Raw genomic sequence first — 17619 nt, forward strand, 5'->3', positions numbered from 1 at the left:
CACCTGCTTCCCCTTTTATCCCCAAAATGGCTATTCAGCTTTTCAGCTGGCTGCATCCCCCTGCCTTCGCCCTCCATCCCTTGCTGGACTTCCCATCAATCTGCAATTGAATATTTATTTGAGGAAAAAGGAATAGCTCCTAGGCTTATCTACCGCTTCACGGTGCTTTTAGACCCCTTTCTTAGCGGTTTACAGAGCCAGCCTCTTGCCCGCAACAATCCGGGTTCTCATTTTACCCACCTCGGAAGGATGGAAGGTTGAGTCAACCTTGAGGTGGTCAGGATCGAATTGCTGGCAGTGGGCAGAGTTAGCCTACTATACTGCGTTTGAAGGAAGGAAGAGGAGGGAGGTTGGAAGGAAGGAAGGAAGGAAGGAAGGAAGGAAGGAAGGGAGGGAGGGAGGGAGGAAGGAATAGTAATAGCACATATACCACTTCACAGTGCTTTACAGCCCCTCTTTAAGTGGTTTACAGAGTCAGCCTGTTGCCCCCAACAATCTGGGTCCTCATTTGACTGACCTTGGAAGGATGGAAGGCTGAGACAACCTTGAGCCAGTCAGGATCGAACTGCTGTCGGTGAGCTGCATTAGCCTGCACTGTTGCATTGTAATAGATAGTATGGATGGATGGATGGATGGATAGATGGACAGACAGAAAGGGATGGATGGGTGGGTGGATAGATGGATGGACAGATGGAAAGGAATGGATAGTGGGTGGATGGGTGGGTGGATGGATGGAGATAGATGATAGGGAGGGAGGGATAGAGAGAGAGATGAGACAGATAGACAGATGATAGATAGATGGATAAAGATAGATAGATGCTAAATAGATAGATAGATGATAGATAGATAGATAGATAGATAGATAGATAGATAGATAGATAGATAGATATAGATGATAGATAGATAGATAGATAGATAGATAGATAAGATAATAGATAGATAGATAGATAGATAAAAGATAGATAGATAGATAGATAGATTAGATAATAGATAGATAGATAGATAGATAGATAGATAGATTAGATAGATAGATAGATAGATAGATAGATAGATAGATAGATAGATAGATAGATAGTCAGCAATAGCACTTAGACATATACCTCTTCACAGTGCTTTCCAGCCCTCTCTAAGCAGTTTACAGAGTCATCCATCCTGCCCCCAACAATCTGGGTCCTCATTTTACCCACCTCGGAAGGATGGAAGGCTGAGTCAACCTTAAGATAGTCAGGATTGAACTGCTGGCTGTGGGCAGAGTTGGCCTGCAATGCTGCATTCTATCCACCGCGATACCCCCACAAATGCACACAATGGCAGGAAGTGTGCAGATTTCCTTTATATATCAGAGCTGGCGAAGAAAACAACATTTGTAGAAGCAGACAAAGCAAAAGGTTTTGGAGCAACCGGTCTGAGCTGGCACCTTCTACAAGCATTTGGACCACACTACCCATCCTCCCCACCCACCAGATACAAGGAGGGCTGGGTTGAGATGGGCCAAGTGGATGCCCAAATCACAGAGGCTACCAAAAGGAGGGCAAATATACAGGTGGGCAGCTTATCAGAAGCGCATTAACCGTTCTCAGGTCTGGTCACATATAGTTAATGGCCTCTTCATGGCATGTCCTGCCATTGGGAGTTGAATTTTATTGACCGTAAGCTTATAAGTTTAAGATAAAACACATAGTCCTCGATTTACGACCACAATTGGGACTACAATTTCCATTGCTAAGCAAGTCAGTTGATAAGTGAGCCACAGGTAGTCCTCGACTTACAACAGGTCATTTAGTGACCGTTTGAAGTTACATCAGTACTGGAAAAAGCGAGTTATGACCGCTTTTCACACTTATGACCATTGCAGCCTCTTCACAGTTACATGAGGATGCTTGGCAACTGGTTCATATTTATGACGGTCGCAGTGTCCCAGGGAGGGTCATTGTGATCCCTTTTTGCCACCTTCTGACAAGCAAAGTCATGGACTCACTTAACGGCCATGTTACTCGCTTGACAACAGCGGTAATTCGCTTAACAACGGTGGCAACAAGGGTCATAAAATGGGGCAAATCTCATGTCAGGCCTGCCGCCATCTTTTCTTTTGGGTCTTTGGCCTGCCACCCTTTTTATTCTTCTACTATGCATTTTCTATTGTGGGAAAACGGGAGGGGGGATTGTACGGAGTTAGATGCGATGTAGCCATAACAACATTCTTTCTAGAAAGCCAAGGTCACCCTTTGTCTTTGCACCTCTGCACCTGACCGGAACTGGATGGGTGGAAACTGCCAGAATGGCAGCGGTAGAATGGACCATGGGATGGACTTGTGGATGTGGGGGCAAGATCTTGAACTTTCAACTGGATGGGAAAAACCGGAAAGCTTTCAGATTCGGGTTTCCCCAGATGTGCCAACATGTCTCTCTTCATCAATTAGAATTTTGAGCAATACTTTGCCTCGGACTCTGATTTACTTTTAGATGCTATTTGGAACCCTGACGTCTTACTTGACAAATGCCTCCCTTAGCAATGTTAACTTTGGGCCAATTGTGGTCATACGTTGAGGACTGCCTGTGTCCTAATTGATTAATCGATCGATTGATTCATCGACTGATGGATTGGTTGGTTGTAAGCTGAAGACTCTCTGTTTGTACTTCCCTTTACCGGTTGAACCTGGGTTGTGGAACCCGTAAAAAGGCCACAGAAAGAGTCAGCTTTCCAGTTCTGATGTTCGGCCTCGGCCCTAAATGGCCACTTGGTCGATGCTTTCGTACAAATTTTCGGGCGTCATTTTCTTCTTCTGTACTTTTGATTTCTTTTTCACCTTGTTCCAGTAAGTGTCCACGGACTCATAAGCCGGCTCAGCCACTGGCTGACTTGCAACTTTAGTCCAGGGTTCACAAGGCACGGTATCATAGTAAGGCTCCATGGCGGTGGGGAGCGATGAGGGCTGGTAACTTGCAATGCCGTTGGATTCCAGACTGACCCTAATCTCCTGGCAATGCCCTGGATTTCCCTTTGCTTGGGGCGCTGCCTCTTCGCCATCCCCTTCAGGACGCTGGGCTTTCTTCTTCTTTTTATCTTTGCACACCACCGAGTACATTTCTTCTATCTGTAAAAGAAAGAGTTGTTAGGGGCCGAAGCAGCCGTACAGGTAGTCCTTGCTTAGCGACCACAGCTGGGAATGTCAATTCCGTGGTGAAGTGAAACTCCGCCATCTTATCATTTTACTTCAGCCTTTTTGTTCTGCTTTACAGACCTGAAAAAGATCTTCACACTGGTCTCAACAATGCTTTAGGACAGGGGTCTCCAAATTTGGCAACTGTAAGATTTGTGGACTTCATGCTGGCTGGGGAATTCTGGGAATTGAAGTCCGCAAGTTCAACTTCTCAAATTCCTCAGCCAGTCAGCTGGTCTGGCTGGAGAATTCTGTGAATTGAAGTCTGCAAGTTCAGCTTCCTGAATTCCTCAGCCAGTCAGCCGGTCTGGCTGGGGAATTCTGTGAATTGAAGTCCGCAAGTTCAACTTCCCGAATTCCTCAGCCAGTCAGCCGGTCTGGCTGGGGAATTCTGGGAATTGAAGTCCGCAAGTTTAACTTCTCAAATTCCTCAGCCAGTCAGCCGGTCTGGCTGGAGAATTCTGTGAATTGAAGTCCGCAAGTTCAACTTCCCGAATTCCTCAGCCAGTCAGCCGGTCTGGCTGGGGAATTCTGTGAATTGAAGTCCGCAAGTTCAACTTCTCAAATTCCTCAGCCAGTCAGCCGGTCTGGCTGGAGAATTCTGTGAATTGAAGTCCGCAAGTTCAACTTCTGGAATTCCTCAGCCAGTCAGCCGGTCTGGCTGGGGAATTCTGGGAATTGAAGTCCGCAAGTTCAACTTCTCAAATTCCTCAGCCAGTCAGCCGGTCTGGCTGGAGAATTCTGTGAATTGAAGTCCGCAAGTTCAACTTCCCGAATTCCTCAGCCAGTCAGCCGATCTGGCTGGAGAATTCTGTGAATTGAAGTCCGCAAGTTCAACTTCTCAAATTCCTCAGCCAGTCAGCCGGTCTGGCTGGAGAATTCTGTGAATTGAAGTCCGCAAGTTCAACTTCTCAAATTCCTCAGCCAGTCAGCCGGTCTGGCTGGGGAATTCTGGGAATTGAAGTCCGCAATTTCAGCTTCCTGAATTCCTCAGCCAGTCAGCTGGTCTGGCTGGGGAATTCTGGGAATTGAAGTCCGCAAGTTCAACTTCCCGAATTCCTCAGCCAGTCAGCCGGTCTGGCTGGGGAATTCTGTGAATTGAAGTCCGCAAGTTCAACTTCCCGAATTCCTCAGCCGGTCAGCCGGTCTCGCTGGGGAATTCTGGGAACTGAAGTCTGCAAGTTCAACTTCCCGAATTCCTAAGCTGGTCAGCCGGTCTGGCTGGAGAATTCTGTGAATTGAAGTCCGCAAGTTCAACTTCCCAAATTCCTCAGCCGGTCAGCCGGTCTGGCTGGAGAATTCTGTGAATTGAATTTGGCAAGTTCAACTTCCCGAATTCCTCAGCCGGTCAGCCGGTCTGGCTGGGGAATTCTGGGAATTGAAGTCCGCAAGTTCAACTTCCCGAATTCCTCAGCTCGTCAGCCGGTCTGGCTGGGGAATTCTGGGAATTGAATTCTGCAAGTTCAACTTCCCAAATTCCTCAGCCGGTCAGCTGGTCTGGCTGGGGAATTCTGTGAATTGAATTTGGCAAGTTCAACTTCCCGAATTCCTCAGCTCGTCAGCCGGTCTGGCTTGGGAATTCTGGGAATTGAAGTCCGCAAGTTCAAGTTTCCGAATTCCTCAGCCGGTCAGCCGGTCAGCCGGTTTGGCTGGGGAATTCTGGGAATTGGAGTCTGCAAGGTTATCTTTTCGAATTCCTCAGCCGGTCAGCCGATCTGTCTGGGGAATTCTGGGAATTGAAGGCCCCAAATTCAACTTCCATAATTCCTCAGCTAGCCATTCTGACTGGGGAATTCTGGGAATAGAAGGCCCCAAATCTTAAAGTTGCCAACTTTAGGGACCCCTGCCCTAGAAAATCAAGCACAATGGATCTATAATCCTTCAACTCAGCTACAGTCGTCGGAAGAAACAGGCAAATAGTTAACAAACTAAGATGAAGGGGAATACATAGGGGTCTTCCAATGCTTGAGGGGCTGCCACAAAGAAGAGGGGGGGGTCAAACTATTCTCCAAGGCACCCAAAGGTAGAACAAGAAGCAATGGGTGGAAACTAATCAAGGAAAGAAGCAACTTAGAACTGAGGAGGAATTTCCTGACAGTGAGAACAATTAATCAGTGGAACAGAAATTGCCTCCAGAAGTTGTGAATGCCCCAACACTGGAAGTCTTTAAGAAGATGTTGGATAGCCATTTGTCTGGAATGATATATAGGCTCTCCTGCTTTGAGCAGAGGGTTGGACTAGAAGACCTTCAAGGTCCCAAGGATATCCTGTTCCGTTTATCTGGGTGGAGCCTTGATGAAACTATTGGGATGCTCTCCAGAATTCAAAACAGGCAAATCAGCTAAGGCTTGGCATCTAAGTTTCTCAACCTTGGCAACTTTTAAGTTACGTTCAACACTTAGAATCCCCCAGCCAGCATGCCTTCAACTTACGACCACAGTTGGTAGCAGAACCAAGGGCGAGGACTCCCTGCACATTTAATAAACCAATCAATACATTTCCCACGGTCGCTAAAAGAATGGTCTATCTATGGCAGTGTTTCTCAACCTTGGCAACTTGAAGATGTCTGGACTTCAACTCCCAGAATTCCCCAGCCAGCAAATGCTGGCTGGGGAATTCTGGGAGTTGAAGTCCAGACATCTTCAAGTTGCCAAGGTTGAGAAACACTGATCTATGGGGCTTAGGAGGGGAGATCTAACAATGGAAGCCACCATTCTTGAACAGAACAAGAACGTTTCTCTTGAAGGCCCCTTAAAAACACCTCCTACCTCTTTTGCCGGCAGAGATAACCCCGTGCCGGTGAGAAGAGACATCTGTGGAGGTTTATCCACCTCCACCCAGGTTTGTTTGCCATCGGCCGCCGTCTTCTTCTTCACAACACAGGCATAGCTGGGTCCGCCTGGCTGGGCATGGTGGTGGCCAGGGACGTCCTCCACGATCTTATCTGCCACAGGATGAACGTCCCGGCTTTCTTCTCCCTCCACTCTCTGGGATTCGCATAGCGTCACCTCGCCTCGTTTTGGGAAGCTGAGGTTGGAGTAGGTCATGTCTGGAGAAGACGGGACGTTGGGCAGGTCCCTCTGAGGGAGGATGAGGAAGCTGCAGCTGCCCACCGCGTTGTCGCCTTCGTTCGACGGGTGAGGAAGAGTCAGCAGGGCTGGTGCGATGTCTGCAGAGGGAGACACACCAATTGTCAGGGTTCCAATTAATGCACCCATAGCAAGCAAAGGACCACCTGTATTTATTCCTTAAAACAAAACGTTTGCCTTCAGCCGTAGAAAAACGGGGTACAGTGACACAGTTTTATAGGGGAGTTTCCCCATGCTGATTTTTAGGGTTGACACTCGAGGGGCATGGCAGCGTGTAGGTATGTGTCATCTGTGATGTTTATTCATATGAAAACGCCGTGGCACGACAAAACCACGCTCGTCAAAATAGCGGTGATAAAACCGCGTCGCTAAAGCCGCGACGTCATCACCGCGCGTCATCACTGCCGCGACAACAGCGCGGCAACTGAAGGGCGCTTTAAAACAGCGCGGCGGCAGAAAGCCGATTTAAATTAAGGTAAGGGTTAGGATTAGGTTTAGGGGTTTGCTTTAGGGTTAGGTTTAGGGTTAGGTTTAGGGTTAGGGTTAGGGTTAGGTTAGGGTTAGGGTTAGGGTTAGGGTTAGGGTTAGGGTTAGGGTTAGGGTTAGGGTTAGGTTTAGGGTGCTGAGTGCTTCGGAAGGCGCGGATTTGCCCTCCGTGGTTATGTCATCGCGGTAGGGTCACGTTTTTCCTTAGCGCTTCGGACGGCGCGGATTTGCCCTCTGCACTTATGTCGGCGCTGATAAGGGCTTCGCGGTTTTGTGGTGGAACCTGAAAACGCAGTTCGCTGGGAGACATAATTAACTCTGCTGGTGTTTATAGACCTTCTCCTTTGATATGTGGATTAGGCAGGCATGAACACCTATATTCATCGCTACCGGTTCGGTAGTGGGAACGCACACACTTCTGGGCATGTGCAGCAAGACCTTCTGCGCATGCCTGATGATGTCAGTGTCAACTCTCCGTGTTGACATTCCACGCATACCGTCGGCGGAGCGGGATCTCAGATTACAGTAGCTGCTTTGAGATTGGTGTATCTATTGGGAAACGTGATTTATGACACAGAGTGAGGGGAGGAAAGGAAGAGGGGCAAAGTTCAGAAGCAGATAAACCCAGCAAAGGAATGGCTGCGAATAAATCTTGCCTAATGAATAATGCCTAGTAAAGCTGTTAATAAATCACTGGTTTCTGTATTAAAACATTGGCTCTTATTATGAGTTAGTTACGGCATCGTTAGTTTAATGGATCGAGGGTAGAGACGACGCGAGAGCCAGGACTTCACAACAAGAACAAGGTTTATTCAGAAAGAGCAGTGACAGCGATTCAAACGTAACTTTTCCCCGCCAAGGTATTTATATACAGAGATTGAACAGGGGGACCAATCACAGGCCTAAGAGCGTCTAGCAACTGCTGACGCAGTACCCCGGCCAATCAGGTTGTCCCGGCTGGCTAGCAACAGGCTATGCTGCGCCTCAGCCAATCAGGGCGCAGCCTACACTGTTGCTGTCCTCCCGGTTGTAAGTGGAGGATTTTCTGAATCCTCAACAGTTAGGAAACTTTACAGTCAGCTTGGCCGCCACTACCGACTCAGCCGAACTGGTGATGACATCAGGGCCGCCATCACTAATGGTTCGGCCGAACCAGTGCAAACTAGCCGAATACCACCTCTGGGATTAGGTCTGAGTAATTTATTTGGGGGTTTGAGGAAGTTTGGGTAAAAGATTTTTCTCCATGGTTGGTTTTTTTTTTTTTTGAGGGAAGATGAAGACAGTATAAATTAAAGAATAAAACATATTTGGATATAAAACTTTTTGCAACTTCAACTCCCAGAATTCCTCAGCCAGCCATTTTAAGACTTGGGGCATCATCGACTCCCATAATTCCTCAGCCAGCCATTTTAAGACTTGGGGCATCGCCGCATCGACTCCCAGAATTCCTCAGCCAGCCATTTTAAGACTTGGGGCATCGACTCCCATAATTCCTCAGCCAGCCATTTTAAGACTTGGGACTTCGACTCCCATAATTCCTCAGCCAGCCATTTTAAGACTTGGGGCATCGCCGCATCGACTCCCAGAATTCCTCAGCCAGCCATTTTAAGATTTGGGACTTCGACTCCCACAATTCCTCAGCCAGCCATTTTAAGACTTGGGACTTCGACTCCCATAATTCCTCAGCCAGCCATTTTAAGACTTGGGGCATCGCCGCATCGACTCCCAGAATTCCTCAGCCAGCCATTTTAAGATTTGGGACTTCGACTCCCACAATTCCTCAGCCAGCCATTTTAAGACTTGGGACATCGACTCCCAGAACTCCTCAGCCAGTCATTTTAAGACTTCGGACTTCGACTCCCAGAATTCCTCAGCCAGCCATTTTAAGACTTGGGACTTCGATTCCCAGAATTCCTTAGCCAGCCATTTTAAGACTTGGGGCATCGACTCCCAGAATTCCTCAGCCAGCCATTTTAAGACTTGGGACTTCGACTCCCAGAATTCCTCAGCCAGCCATTTTAAGACTTGGGACTTCGACCCCCAGAATTCCTCAGCCAGCCATTTTCAGACTTGGGACTTCGACTCCCAGAATTCCTCAGCCAGCCATTTTAAGACTTGGGACTTCGACTCCCAGAATTCCTCAGCCAGCCATTTTAAGACTTGGGGCATCGACTCCCAGAATTCCTCAGCCAGCCATTTTAAGACTTGGGACTTCGACTCCCAGAATTCCTCAGCCAGCCATTTTAAGACATGGGACTTCGACTGGCTGAGGAATTCTGGGAGTCGAAGTCCCAAGTCTTAAAATGGCTGGCTGAGGAATTCTGGGAGTTGAAGTCCCAAGTCTTAAAGTTGTCGACTTTGGCGGTTCCTGGTTTAGGACAAGGACTTTTGGGGTTCCTAAAACGGGTCTCGGAGTGGCTTAAATGCTGAGGTTCAGCAACCTGTTGTTTTCCAGAGCTCTCATCTTACAATGACTGGCTGATGAGACAGGAAACCCACCACAATTAACCGAAACCTGACCGAGTTTTAAAAAAACAAAACCCGCCCCCTCACATTCACATCTGCCAGAGAGGCAGGAAACCCACAAAACTTAAAACAGAATTTTAACAAAGTTTTTAAAACAATGATTCCTTCATTCACCTGCCCCCACCCCCACCCCTAGCACAATAGAGATTGTTTTCAACTTACAATTCCCTGTTTAATGACCATTCAAAGGTACAACGGCACTGGAAAAGGTGACTTATGACCGGTCCTCGCACTTACGACCCTAGCAGTCAAGTCACGTGAGGAAAATTCAGACCCTCGGCAACCACATGTATTGATAATGGTTGTAGCATCCCGAGTTCACGTTTTCCTCGTTCGTGACTATGTCAGATGACCTCCGGTAAGCATAGCAAACAGATTCGCTTAACGACGGCAAGATGCACTCAACAACTGCCGTGTTTATTTTTCTGAACAACCCTGGCCAAAAGGTTGTACACAATCGGGCGTGATTCGCTTAACAACAGGCTTGCTTCACAAAAGAAATTCAGATTCCATTCGTGGCCATGCGCTGAGGACCACCTGTGGGAAACCTGACGGGGGAATCCCATTTCATGGAAAAATTGGGAGTGGTGAGGTGGCCTAGAGGTGGAGCTCTCGCCTCGCAATCCGGAGGCTGTGAGTTCGATCCTAGGTAGAGGCAGATATTTCTCTCTCTGGGCACAATGAGAATATGATCCGCTGAACAAAACTCCTCATCGGCAACAAGAAGGGCATCGGGCCAGTAAATACTCCGCTCCATTCAGTTGCCCAGATTCCACCCCGCAAGGGATTTTGGGGTCGTTAAAAGAGGATGATGATTTCATGGAAAAGTCGGGGAGCTCCATAATTCCATTCTCAAATTCCAATGGGCCTCCCCACCCCCAATTCTGATGAGAAAACATCTGGACACTTACTTGCATCCCCTGGATCTCTCTCACTGCTGTGCTGCAGACTGGGCAGCGATCCTCCGAATGCCAAGGGTGCCACCGGTCCTGGCACAGCCTGCTAAAGGACAAGGAAAGCCGGTGATGGGAGGTTCAGAAGCAGGAACCCCAAAGGGAATCTATCTGGGCCTGGAATTCTGTGCACATGTCCTTTCAGGTGCTTCCCCCCCCCCTCCTATTTTTCTCTGCAACAACAACCCAGTAAGGTAGGCTGGAGAGAGAGAGAGGGAGAGGGAGGGAGGGAGGGAGGAAGGGAGGGGCGGGTGTGAATTTTTCCAGGGTTAGCTTCTATGTCTATGGGAAGATTAGAACCCAGATCTCTCTGTTCTAACATTTTCTGTTCTGTACTTACAGGTGAGATGTGGATAGAGACAGACAGACAGACAGACAGACAGACAGGATAGGTGATAGACAGAGATAAGAGATTAGATAGATAGATAGATAGATAGATAGATAGATAGATAGATAGATAGATGATAGAAAGGAAGGAAGGAAGAAAGGAAGGAAGGATAGACAGACAGACATAGATGACAGACCCAGATAGATGATAGACAGAGATATAGATGCATACATACATACATGCATACATAGATGACAGATATAGATGACAGACAGACAGACGAGAGAGAGAGATATTATATTAGATAGATAGATAGATAGATAGATAGATAGATAGACAGACAGACAGACAGACAGACAGACAGACAGACAGACAGAAGGATAGATGATAGACAGACAGACAGACAGACAGACAGAGAGATAGATAGATAGATAGATAGATAGATAGATAGATAGATAGATAGATAGATAGATAGATAGAAGATAGACAGACAGGATAGATGATAGACAGAGAGAGACAGATATATGTTATAGATAGACAGAGAGACACACAGACAGACAGACAGATAGGATAGATAAATAGATAGATAGATAGATAGATAGATAGATAGATAGATAGATAGATAGATAGATAGATAGACAGACAGACAGACAGACAGGATAGATGATAGAGAGAGAGAGAGAAACAGATAGATGTTATAGATTGATAGACAGACAGTCCGACAGACACATATAGATAGACGGATGGACAGACAGACAGGGTAGATGATAGACACAGAGAAAGAGACAGACAGACAGATAGATGATAGACAGGATAGATGAGAGAGAGAGAGAGGATATATGGTGGGTAGATCATAGGTGAATGAATGAATGAGCATACATATACAGAATAGAGAATAACAGAATTGGAAGGGTCCCTGGAGGTCTTCCAGTCCAACCCCTGCTCAGGCAAGAGACCCTACGTCAAACAATGCTGCAGCCCCCTCTCTCTTTATTTTCTAAGCCTTTGGACCAAGCTCACGTGGTCTGTTTTCGCTTTTCAAAGCCCTTTGTTTGTCTCTCACACCTACAATCAGGCACAGGGACCGAAACCAGCAGGGCATTTGACTAAGGAGAGTTCTAGTCCTCATGAACACCGGGAGAATGTATTAGGAGAAGAACTGCACTCACGGGCTCATCACACGACACCTGGTCATCCACCAGGGAAGACAGCTTGCTCTCATCTTTCCTAAATAATACAAAAGGGGCAAAATTAATCCCTGGAGAGGTTAATCGCTTTGTGTATATTAAGCGAATTTTGTTAACTTGCTCCGGAAAAGTAACACTAAAATATCCATTCAATTAAAGTGGACACAATCAATGACTCCACATTCACAAGTCCCAAAACAGTGTCCACATTTGGGCATTTTCCAGCTAACCTGACTTTTCCTAACGTTTATAAGGCGGTGGCTCAGGGGTTAAGACACTGAGCTTGTCGATCAGAAAGATCGGTGGTTCGGCGGTTCGAATCCCTAGCGTCGCATAACGGAGTGAGCTCCCGTGACTTGTCCCAGCTTCTGCCAACCTAGCAGTTCGAAAGCACGTAAGAAATGCAAGTAGGAAAATAGGAACCACCTTTGGTGGGAAGGGAACAGCGTTCCGTGTGCCTTTGGTGTTGAATCATGCCGGCCACATGACCACGGAGACGTCTTCGGACAGCGCTGGCTCTTCGGCTTTGAAACGGAGGTGAGCAGCGCCCCCTAGAGCCGGGAACGACTGGCACATGTGTGCAAGGGGAATCTTTACCTTTACCTGTGGGAAATGAAAGTTTCTGATCCTTGGATTTCCTTGTGGTCTCCTATTCAAAGATTAACCAAGCCCAGCTCGGTTGAGCTGCCAAGCTTAATAAAACCAGCCAGATGTTCTCTTTGCTGGGACCAAAAAAACAAATCAATTTCATCATTGTTGACTCTCCGTTTTATACATCGTAATATCACCGTGCCCAAAATGAGCCACCATGTTGTTTTGGACAAGTTTTTAAATTATTTGTCTATCTAAACATTATTGTATTGAGCTGTTCTGACCGAGGCTTCCCAAGAGCCTGAAGCAAACTCCTTGTCCCAACAAAAAACCCTTTTATTAATTTGCTGTGAATTCTGCTCATTCACATCCAGCAAAGTCTTTCGAGGGAGGATTTACGGTCACAGACCTTATCTGGCTTGGAGAGCTGCCAGGCCGATATCTGCAGAACTTGGCCAGGAGTCTCGGAGAGTCACGAACCAATAAAGTGAACTAATTGTCTCCTGCAAACTCCACTCCCCTTGTCCCGACAAAAACACCTTTTATTAATTTACTGTGATGGCAAAGTCTTTCAAGGGAGGATTTACAGTCACAGACCTTCTCTGGCTTGGAGAGCTGCCAGGCCGATCTCTGCAAGAAGTCTTGGAGAGTCACAAACCAATAAAGTGAACTAATTGTCTCCTGCAAACTCCACTCCCCTTGTCCCGACAAAAAAAACCTTTTATTAATTGACTGTGAATTCTGCTCATTCGCATCCAGCAAAGTCTTTCAAGAGAGGATTTACAGTCACAGACTTTATCAGGCTTGGAGAGCTGCCAGGCCGATCTCTGCAAAACTTGGCAAGGAGTCTCAGAAAGTCACAAAACAATGAAGTGAACTAATGGTCTCCTGCAAACTCCACTCCCCTTTCGCTCCTCTTTTGTTACCTCTGGGAGGGGCCATTCACCATCCACCTGTGGCTTTAGTCCCAAGTCGACCCCTGTTCTTCAGCTGTTCCCTTCGTCTGGCAACTCTGCACATGCACACACTGGGAACAGGCTCCAGTTGTTCTTCTGCCTCACTGCTCCGCTGGGCCACTGGCGGGTCACAACAGGAGCCTTTGCTGCCTTCTGGGCTCGATTGCTTTCTTGTGGGCGTTTCATTGCCCAATTACGTAATATCATCAGTACTACAAGAGATCGGGTTTTGCTCTCTCTTTATTATATAAGTGACTTCCCTTTCAGTGTTGGTAAGGATGGTGGTTGATTTTTTTTCTTTAATTAGGCTGTTATTGTTTGTTTGTTTGATGTCTGACTCTGAAGGCAGCTGATGACTGTCAGACGGCTCTGGCCCCCTCTCTGCCTCCAACGCAGAGCCCTCCTCAGACTCCAGGACTGGCCCATCTTCCTCCTCAACCTCCTCACTGTCTGAATCTGCCACCAGCTCTGGTTAATTTTAAAAGTAGGTATGCCCAGATGCTGAGTTCCTTTAAGGCAGTGGCTCCCAAACTTGGCAACTTTAAGACTTGTGGACTTCAACTCCCAGAATTCTCCAGCCAGCTCTGCAGAGCTGGCTGGAGAATTCTGGGAGTTGAAGTCCACAAGTCTTAAAGTTGCCAAGTTTGGGAACCACTGCTTTAGAGGGGGGACACTGGCCCAAAAATTGCTCCCATGATTACCTTTTGCAGGCTGTACAGAAAGCCACGAAACAGGCGGACAGCAGGGACACCCCAGCGATGAAGAAGGGGAACCCTCCCACCGGTCCTCCCTCAAAGACGGACGCCATAAAACGGAGGCCGAAAAGCTGCTTGGCCCAGGAAGCTGTAAGGAGAGAGAGAGAGAGAGAGACAGAGAGAGAGACAGAGAAAGAGAGAGAGAGAAATCAGCTACTGAAACACAGATAGTCCTCGACTTACAACCACAACGGAGGCGCAAATTTCTGTCGCTCAGCGAGACATGGGTTAAGCGAATTCCGCCTTGTTTCACGACCTTTCTTGCCATAGTGAACCACCGCAGTGTTCACTTAATAACCCGGTTGCTAAGTGAATCTGGCTTCCCCCTTGAATTTTGTTCGTCAGAAGGTCGCAAAAGGGGATCGCATGACCCATACGAGTCAGTCTTCATGCATCTGAATTGTGATCAAAGCGTCATAAATACGAGACAGTCTTCAAGCATCTGAGTGTTTGATTCTAGGGCTGCTACATAGGTTGTAAGTGTGAAAAATAATCCTAAGTCTCTTTTTTTCAGCCCCGTAACTTTGAACGGTCACTAAGTGAATCATTGTAAGTTGAGGACTACCTGTATTTGCCGATTGCAATCATTCTTTTCAGAAATCAAGCTTGGGGCCTTAAGTAATTGCCCATCATATGCCAAATTAGAATATATATAGGGATTCCTATATATGCTTCCATTCTCTGTCCATCGGCTCGTCACAAGAGACCATCCAGACAGAAACCCAATATTTTTACTGTTGCCTTTGTTACATTAGTGTTGTATTTGTGCTGATAAATAAATAAAGGGAGACTAGATTAGACCTATTTCAAGCTATTTAGCTCTCATCAGCTAGCCATACCCTTACTGGGATTCGAACCTGTGCTATATTACATCTTAGGCAGACGTCTTAGCCATTAAGCCACAGGTCTCCTCCTTATCAGCTGAAACCAGGGAGGAAGGTATATATTTAGTGTCATCTATAACACACACACACACACACACACACACACACACACACACGTGTGTGTGTGTGTATTTTATTTGTGCTGATAAATAAATAAAGGGAGACTAGTATAGATCTATTTGAAGCTATTTAGCTCTCATCAGCTAGCCATACCCTTACTGGGTAGCTGGGAAGCAGTGAACTTCCTCCCATATTTGGGCATACCAGGGGTTGTGACTTTAAATATATACCTTTCTCCCTGGCTCAGCTGATAAGGAGAAGAACTCTGTGGCTTAATGGTTAACACATCTGCCTAAGATGCAATACAGCACAGGTTCTAATCCCAGTAAGGGTATGGCTAGCTGATGAGAGCTAAATAGCTTGAAATAGATCTATACTAATCTCCCTTTATTTATTTATCAGCATAAATACAACACACGCATGTGCGCGCGCGCGCGCGCACACACACACACACACACACACACACACATATAGGGATTCCAATAAATAAGCATTCTAAACAATGTTTAACCAACATAGCTGATGGAACCACTATCTTCCAGAACACAGGTCTTCAAACTTGGCAACTTTAAGTCCTGTGGACTTCAACTCCCAGAGTTCTCCAGCCTTCTCTGCTGGAGAATTCTGGGAGTTGAAGTCCACAAGTCTTAAAGTTGCCAAGTACGGGGACCCCTGTTCCAGCTTGATCAGTTGGTTAGTCTTCACCATGTCACTTCTTCTTCTTCCCTTCTTCCCTACATCTAAGCAAGCCAATTCTCAATATCTATCTCTTCTCTGGAACCACATCTGAGCTCCAGGTTCCACAGAATAAGATAATAACAGAACTGGAAGGGACCTTGGAGGTCTTCTAGTCCAACCCCCTGCTCAGGCAGGAAACCCTACACCATTTCAGACAAATGGCTGTCTAATCTCTTATTAAAAAGCTCCAGTGTTGGAGCGCCCACAACCTCTGGAGGCAAGTAGTTCCACTGGTAAATTGTCCTCACTGTCAGGAAATTCCTCTTTAGTTCCAAGTTACTTCTCTCCTTGATTAGTTTCCATCCGTTGCTTCTTGTCCTGCCTTCAGGTGCTTTAGAGAATAGGTTGAGCCACTTTTCTCTGTGGCAGCCCCTCAAATATTGTAAGACTGTTATCACATCACTAGTAGTCCTTCTTTTTATTAAATTTCCCCTCGCACACATATGCTAGTCGTTCCCGACTCTAGGGGGCGGTGCTCATCTCCGTTTCAAAGCCAAAGAGCCAGCGCTGTCCGAAGACGCCTCTGTGGTCATGTGGCCAGCATGACTCAATGCCGAAGGCGCACGGAACGCTGTTCCCTTCCCACCAAAGGTGGTCCCTATTTTTCTACTTGCATTTTTTACGTGCTTTCGAACTGCTAAGTTGGCAGAAGCTGGGACAAGTAATGGGAGCTCACTCCGTTACGCGGCGCTAGGGATTCAAACCACTGAACTGCTGCCTGCAGCATAACGCTGGCTCCTATAATTTTAAGCGATTGTCTACTAGGACTCCAAGATCCAGATCCAACTGCATTCAGCTTTAGTGGCCACGATGTAGAAAAGATGTGGAGACTCTAGAAAGAGTGCAGAGAAGAGCAACAAAGACGATGAGGGGACTGGAGGCTAAAACATACGAAGAACGGTTGCAGGAACTGGGTATGTCTAGTTTAATAGAAAGAAGGACCAGGGGAGACATGATAGCAGTCTTCCAATATCTCAGGAGCTGCCACAAAGAAGAGGGAGTCAAACTGTTCTCCAAGGCACCTGAGGGCAGAACAAGAAACAATGGGTGGAAACTAATCAAGGAGAGAAGCAATTTAGAACTGAGGAGAAATTTCCTGAGAGTTGGAACAATTAATCAATGGAACAACTTCCCTCCAGAAGTTGTGGATGCTCCAACACTGGAAGTTTTAAAGAAGATGCCGGATAGCCATTTGTCTGGAACGGTATAGGGTTTCCTGCCTAGGCAGGGGGTTGGACTAGAAGACCTCCAAGGTCCCTTCCAACTCTGCTATTGTATTATATTGTATCACAAACCCAACCAGGTTTGGCTTAGAAAAGGACCAAGGGGGCTTCACAGAAAGGAAAGAGAATAGCCGAGTTTTCAGTGTTCAAAGAAACAACTTACTTCACTCGTTCAAGAACAGGAGGAAGCCAAGGTCATGGTGACAATCTTTCCCACGTGCCCGTTTTCTCGTGGATCTTCTCGCAGGTTGGACCTTCTCGAGGCCGTCCTTCAAGCCACAACTCTTAACTCCTGCTTTGGATGCCCTTTTCTGCTGCTGGAGACACCCCCAGCTCTCTCTCTCCCGCAGCCGTTTCCCCCAGAAGGTGTGGAGCGCATCAGCCAAACATGCGCACAGCCGAAGAGAAAGCTTTGGTTTCCTGCCCAGGCGACCCACTTACAAAGCGGCTGTTTGAAACCAAACAACTCAAAAGCAGGCAGTTCTGACAGGCAGGCGGGAGGGGGGGGGGAGAGAGGAGGGAATCGTCTACAGGTAGTCCTTGACTTACGACCAGCGTCGAGGTCGGAATTTCTGTTGCTCAGTGAAACTTCGGTGGAGTGAGTTTTGGCCCATTTTTTGGGGGGGAAGTGAATCCCTGCAGTCGGTCGGTTAGGGACACGGTTGTTAAGTGAGTCCGGATT

The 17619-nt window shown here is 47.1% G+C and overlaps 1 protein-coding gene across 2 annotated transcripts; it reads right to left on the minus strand.

Moving 5' to 3' along the window:
• Positions 1-2304: 2304 nt before the first annotated feature.
• LOC148044773 (uncharacterized) lies at positions 2305-17362 on the minus strand. Of its 2 annotated transcripts, none has more exons than XM_087720622.1 (6): positions 17101-17362; positions 13979-14120; positions 11713-11770; positions 10174-10261; positions 5930-6330; positions 2305-3095 (listed from the first exon to the last, which is right to left on the minus strand). In XM_087720622.1, exons 2-6 carry the CDS (start codon positions 14083-14085, stop codon positions 2727-2729), a joined length of 1023 nt encoding a protein of 340 aa, XP_087576748.1. In that variant the 5' UTR covers positions 14086-14120; positions 17101-17362; the 3' UTR covers positions 2305-2726. The 2 variants fall into 2 exon arrangements, with proteins under 2 accessions (XP_087576748.1, XP_087576747.1); XM_087720621.1 differs by having other exon boundaries at positions 10174-10264.
• Positions 17363-17619: the final 257 nt, after the last annotated feature.

This window comes from Thamnophis sirtalis, unplaced genomic scaffold, assembly GCF_051295495.1.
Source record: "Thamnophis sirtalis isolate CommonGarterSnake01/CBP01778 unplaced genomic scaffold, rThaSir2_p1.2 scaffold_7, whole genome shotgun sequence".
NCBI lineage: Eukaryota > Metazoa > Chordata > Lepidosauria > Squamata > Natricidae > Thamnophis > Thamnophis sirtalis.

Excerpts from the sequence above, each read along its gene's own strand:
- LOC148044773 (XM_087720621.1), bottom strand. The coding sequence starts at position 14,085 with ATGGCGTCCGTCTTTGAGGGAGGACCGGTGGGAGGGTTCCCCTTCTTC. Across the intron at positions 10,265-11,712 it reads AGGTGTCGTGTGATGAGCCC|CAGGCTGTGCCAGGACCGGT; the intron begins GTGAGTGCAGTT and ends CTTGTCCTTTAG. Across the intron at positions 3,096-5,929 it reads TATCTCTGCCGGCAAAAGAG|ATAGAAGAAATGTACTCGGT; the intron begins GTAGGAGGTGTT and ends TTTCTTTTACAG.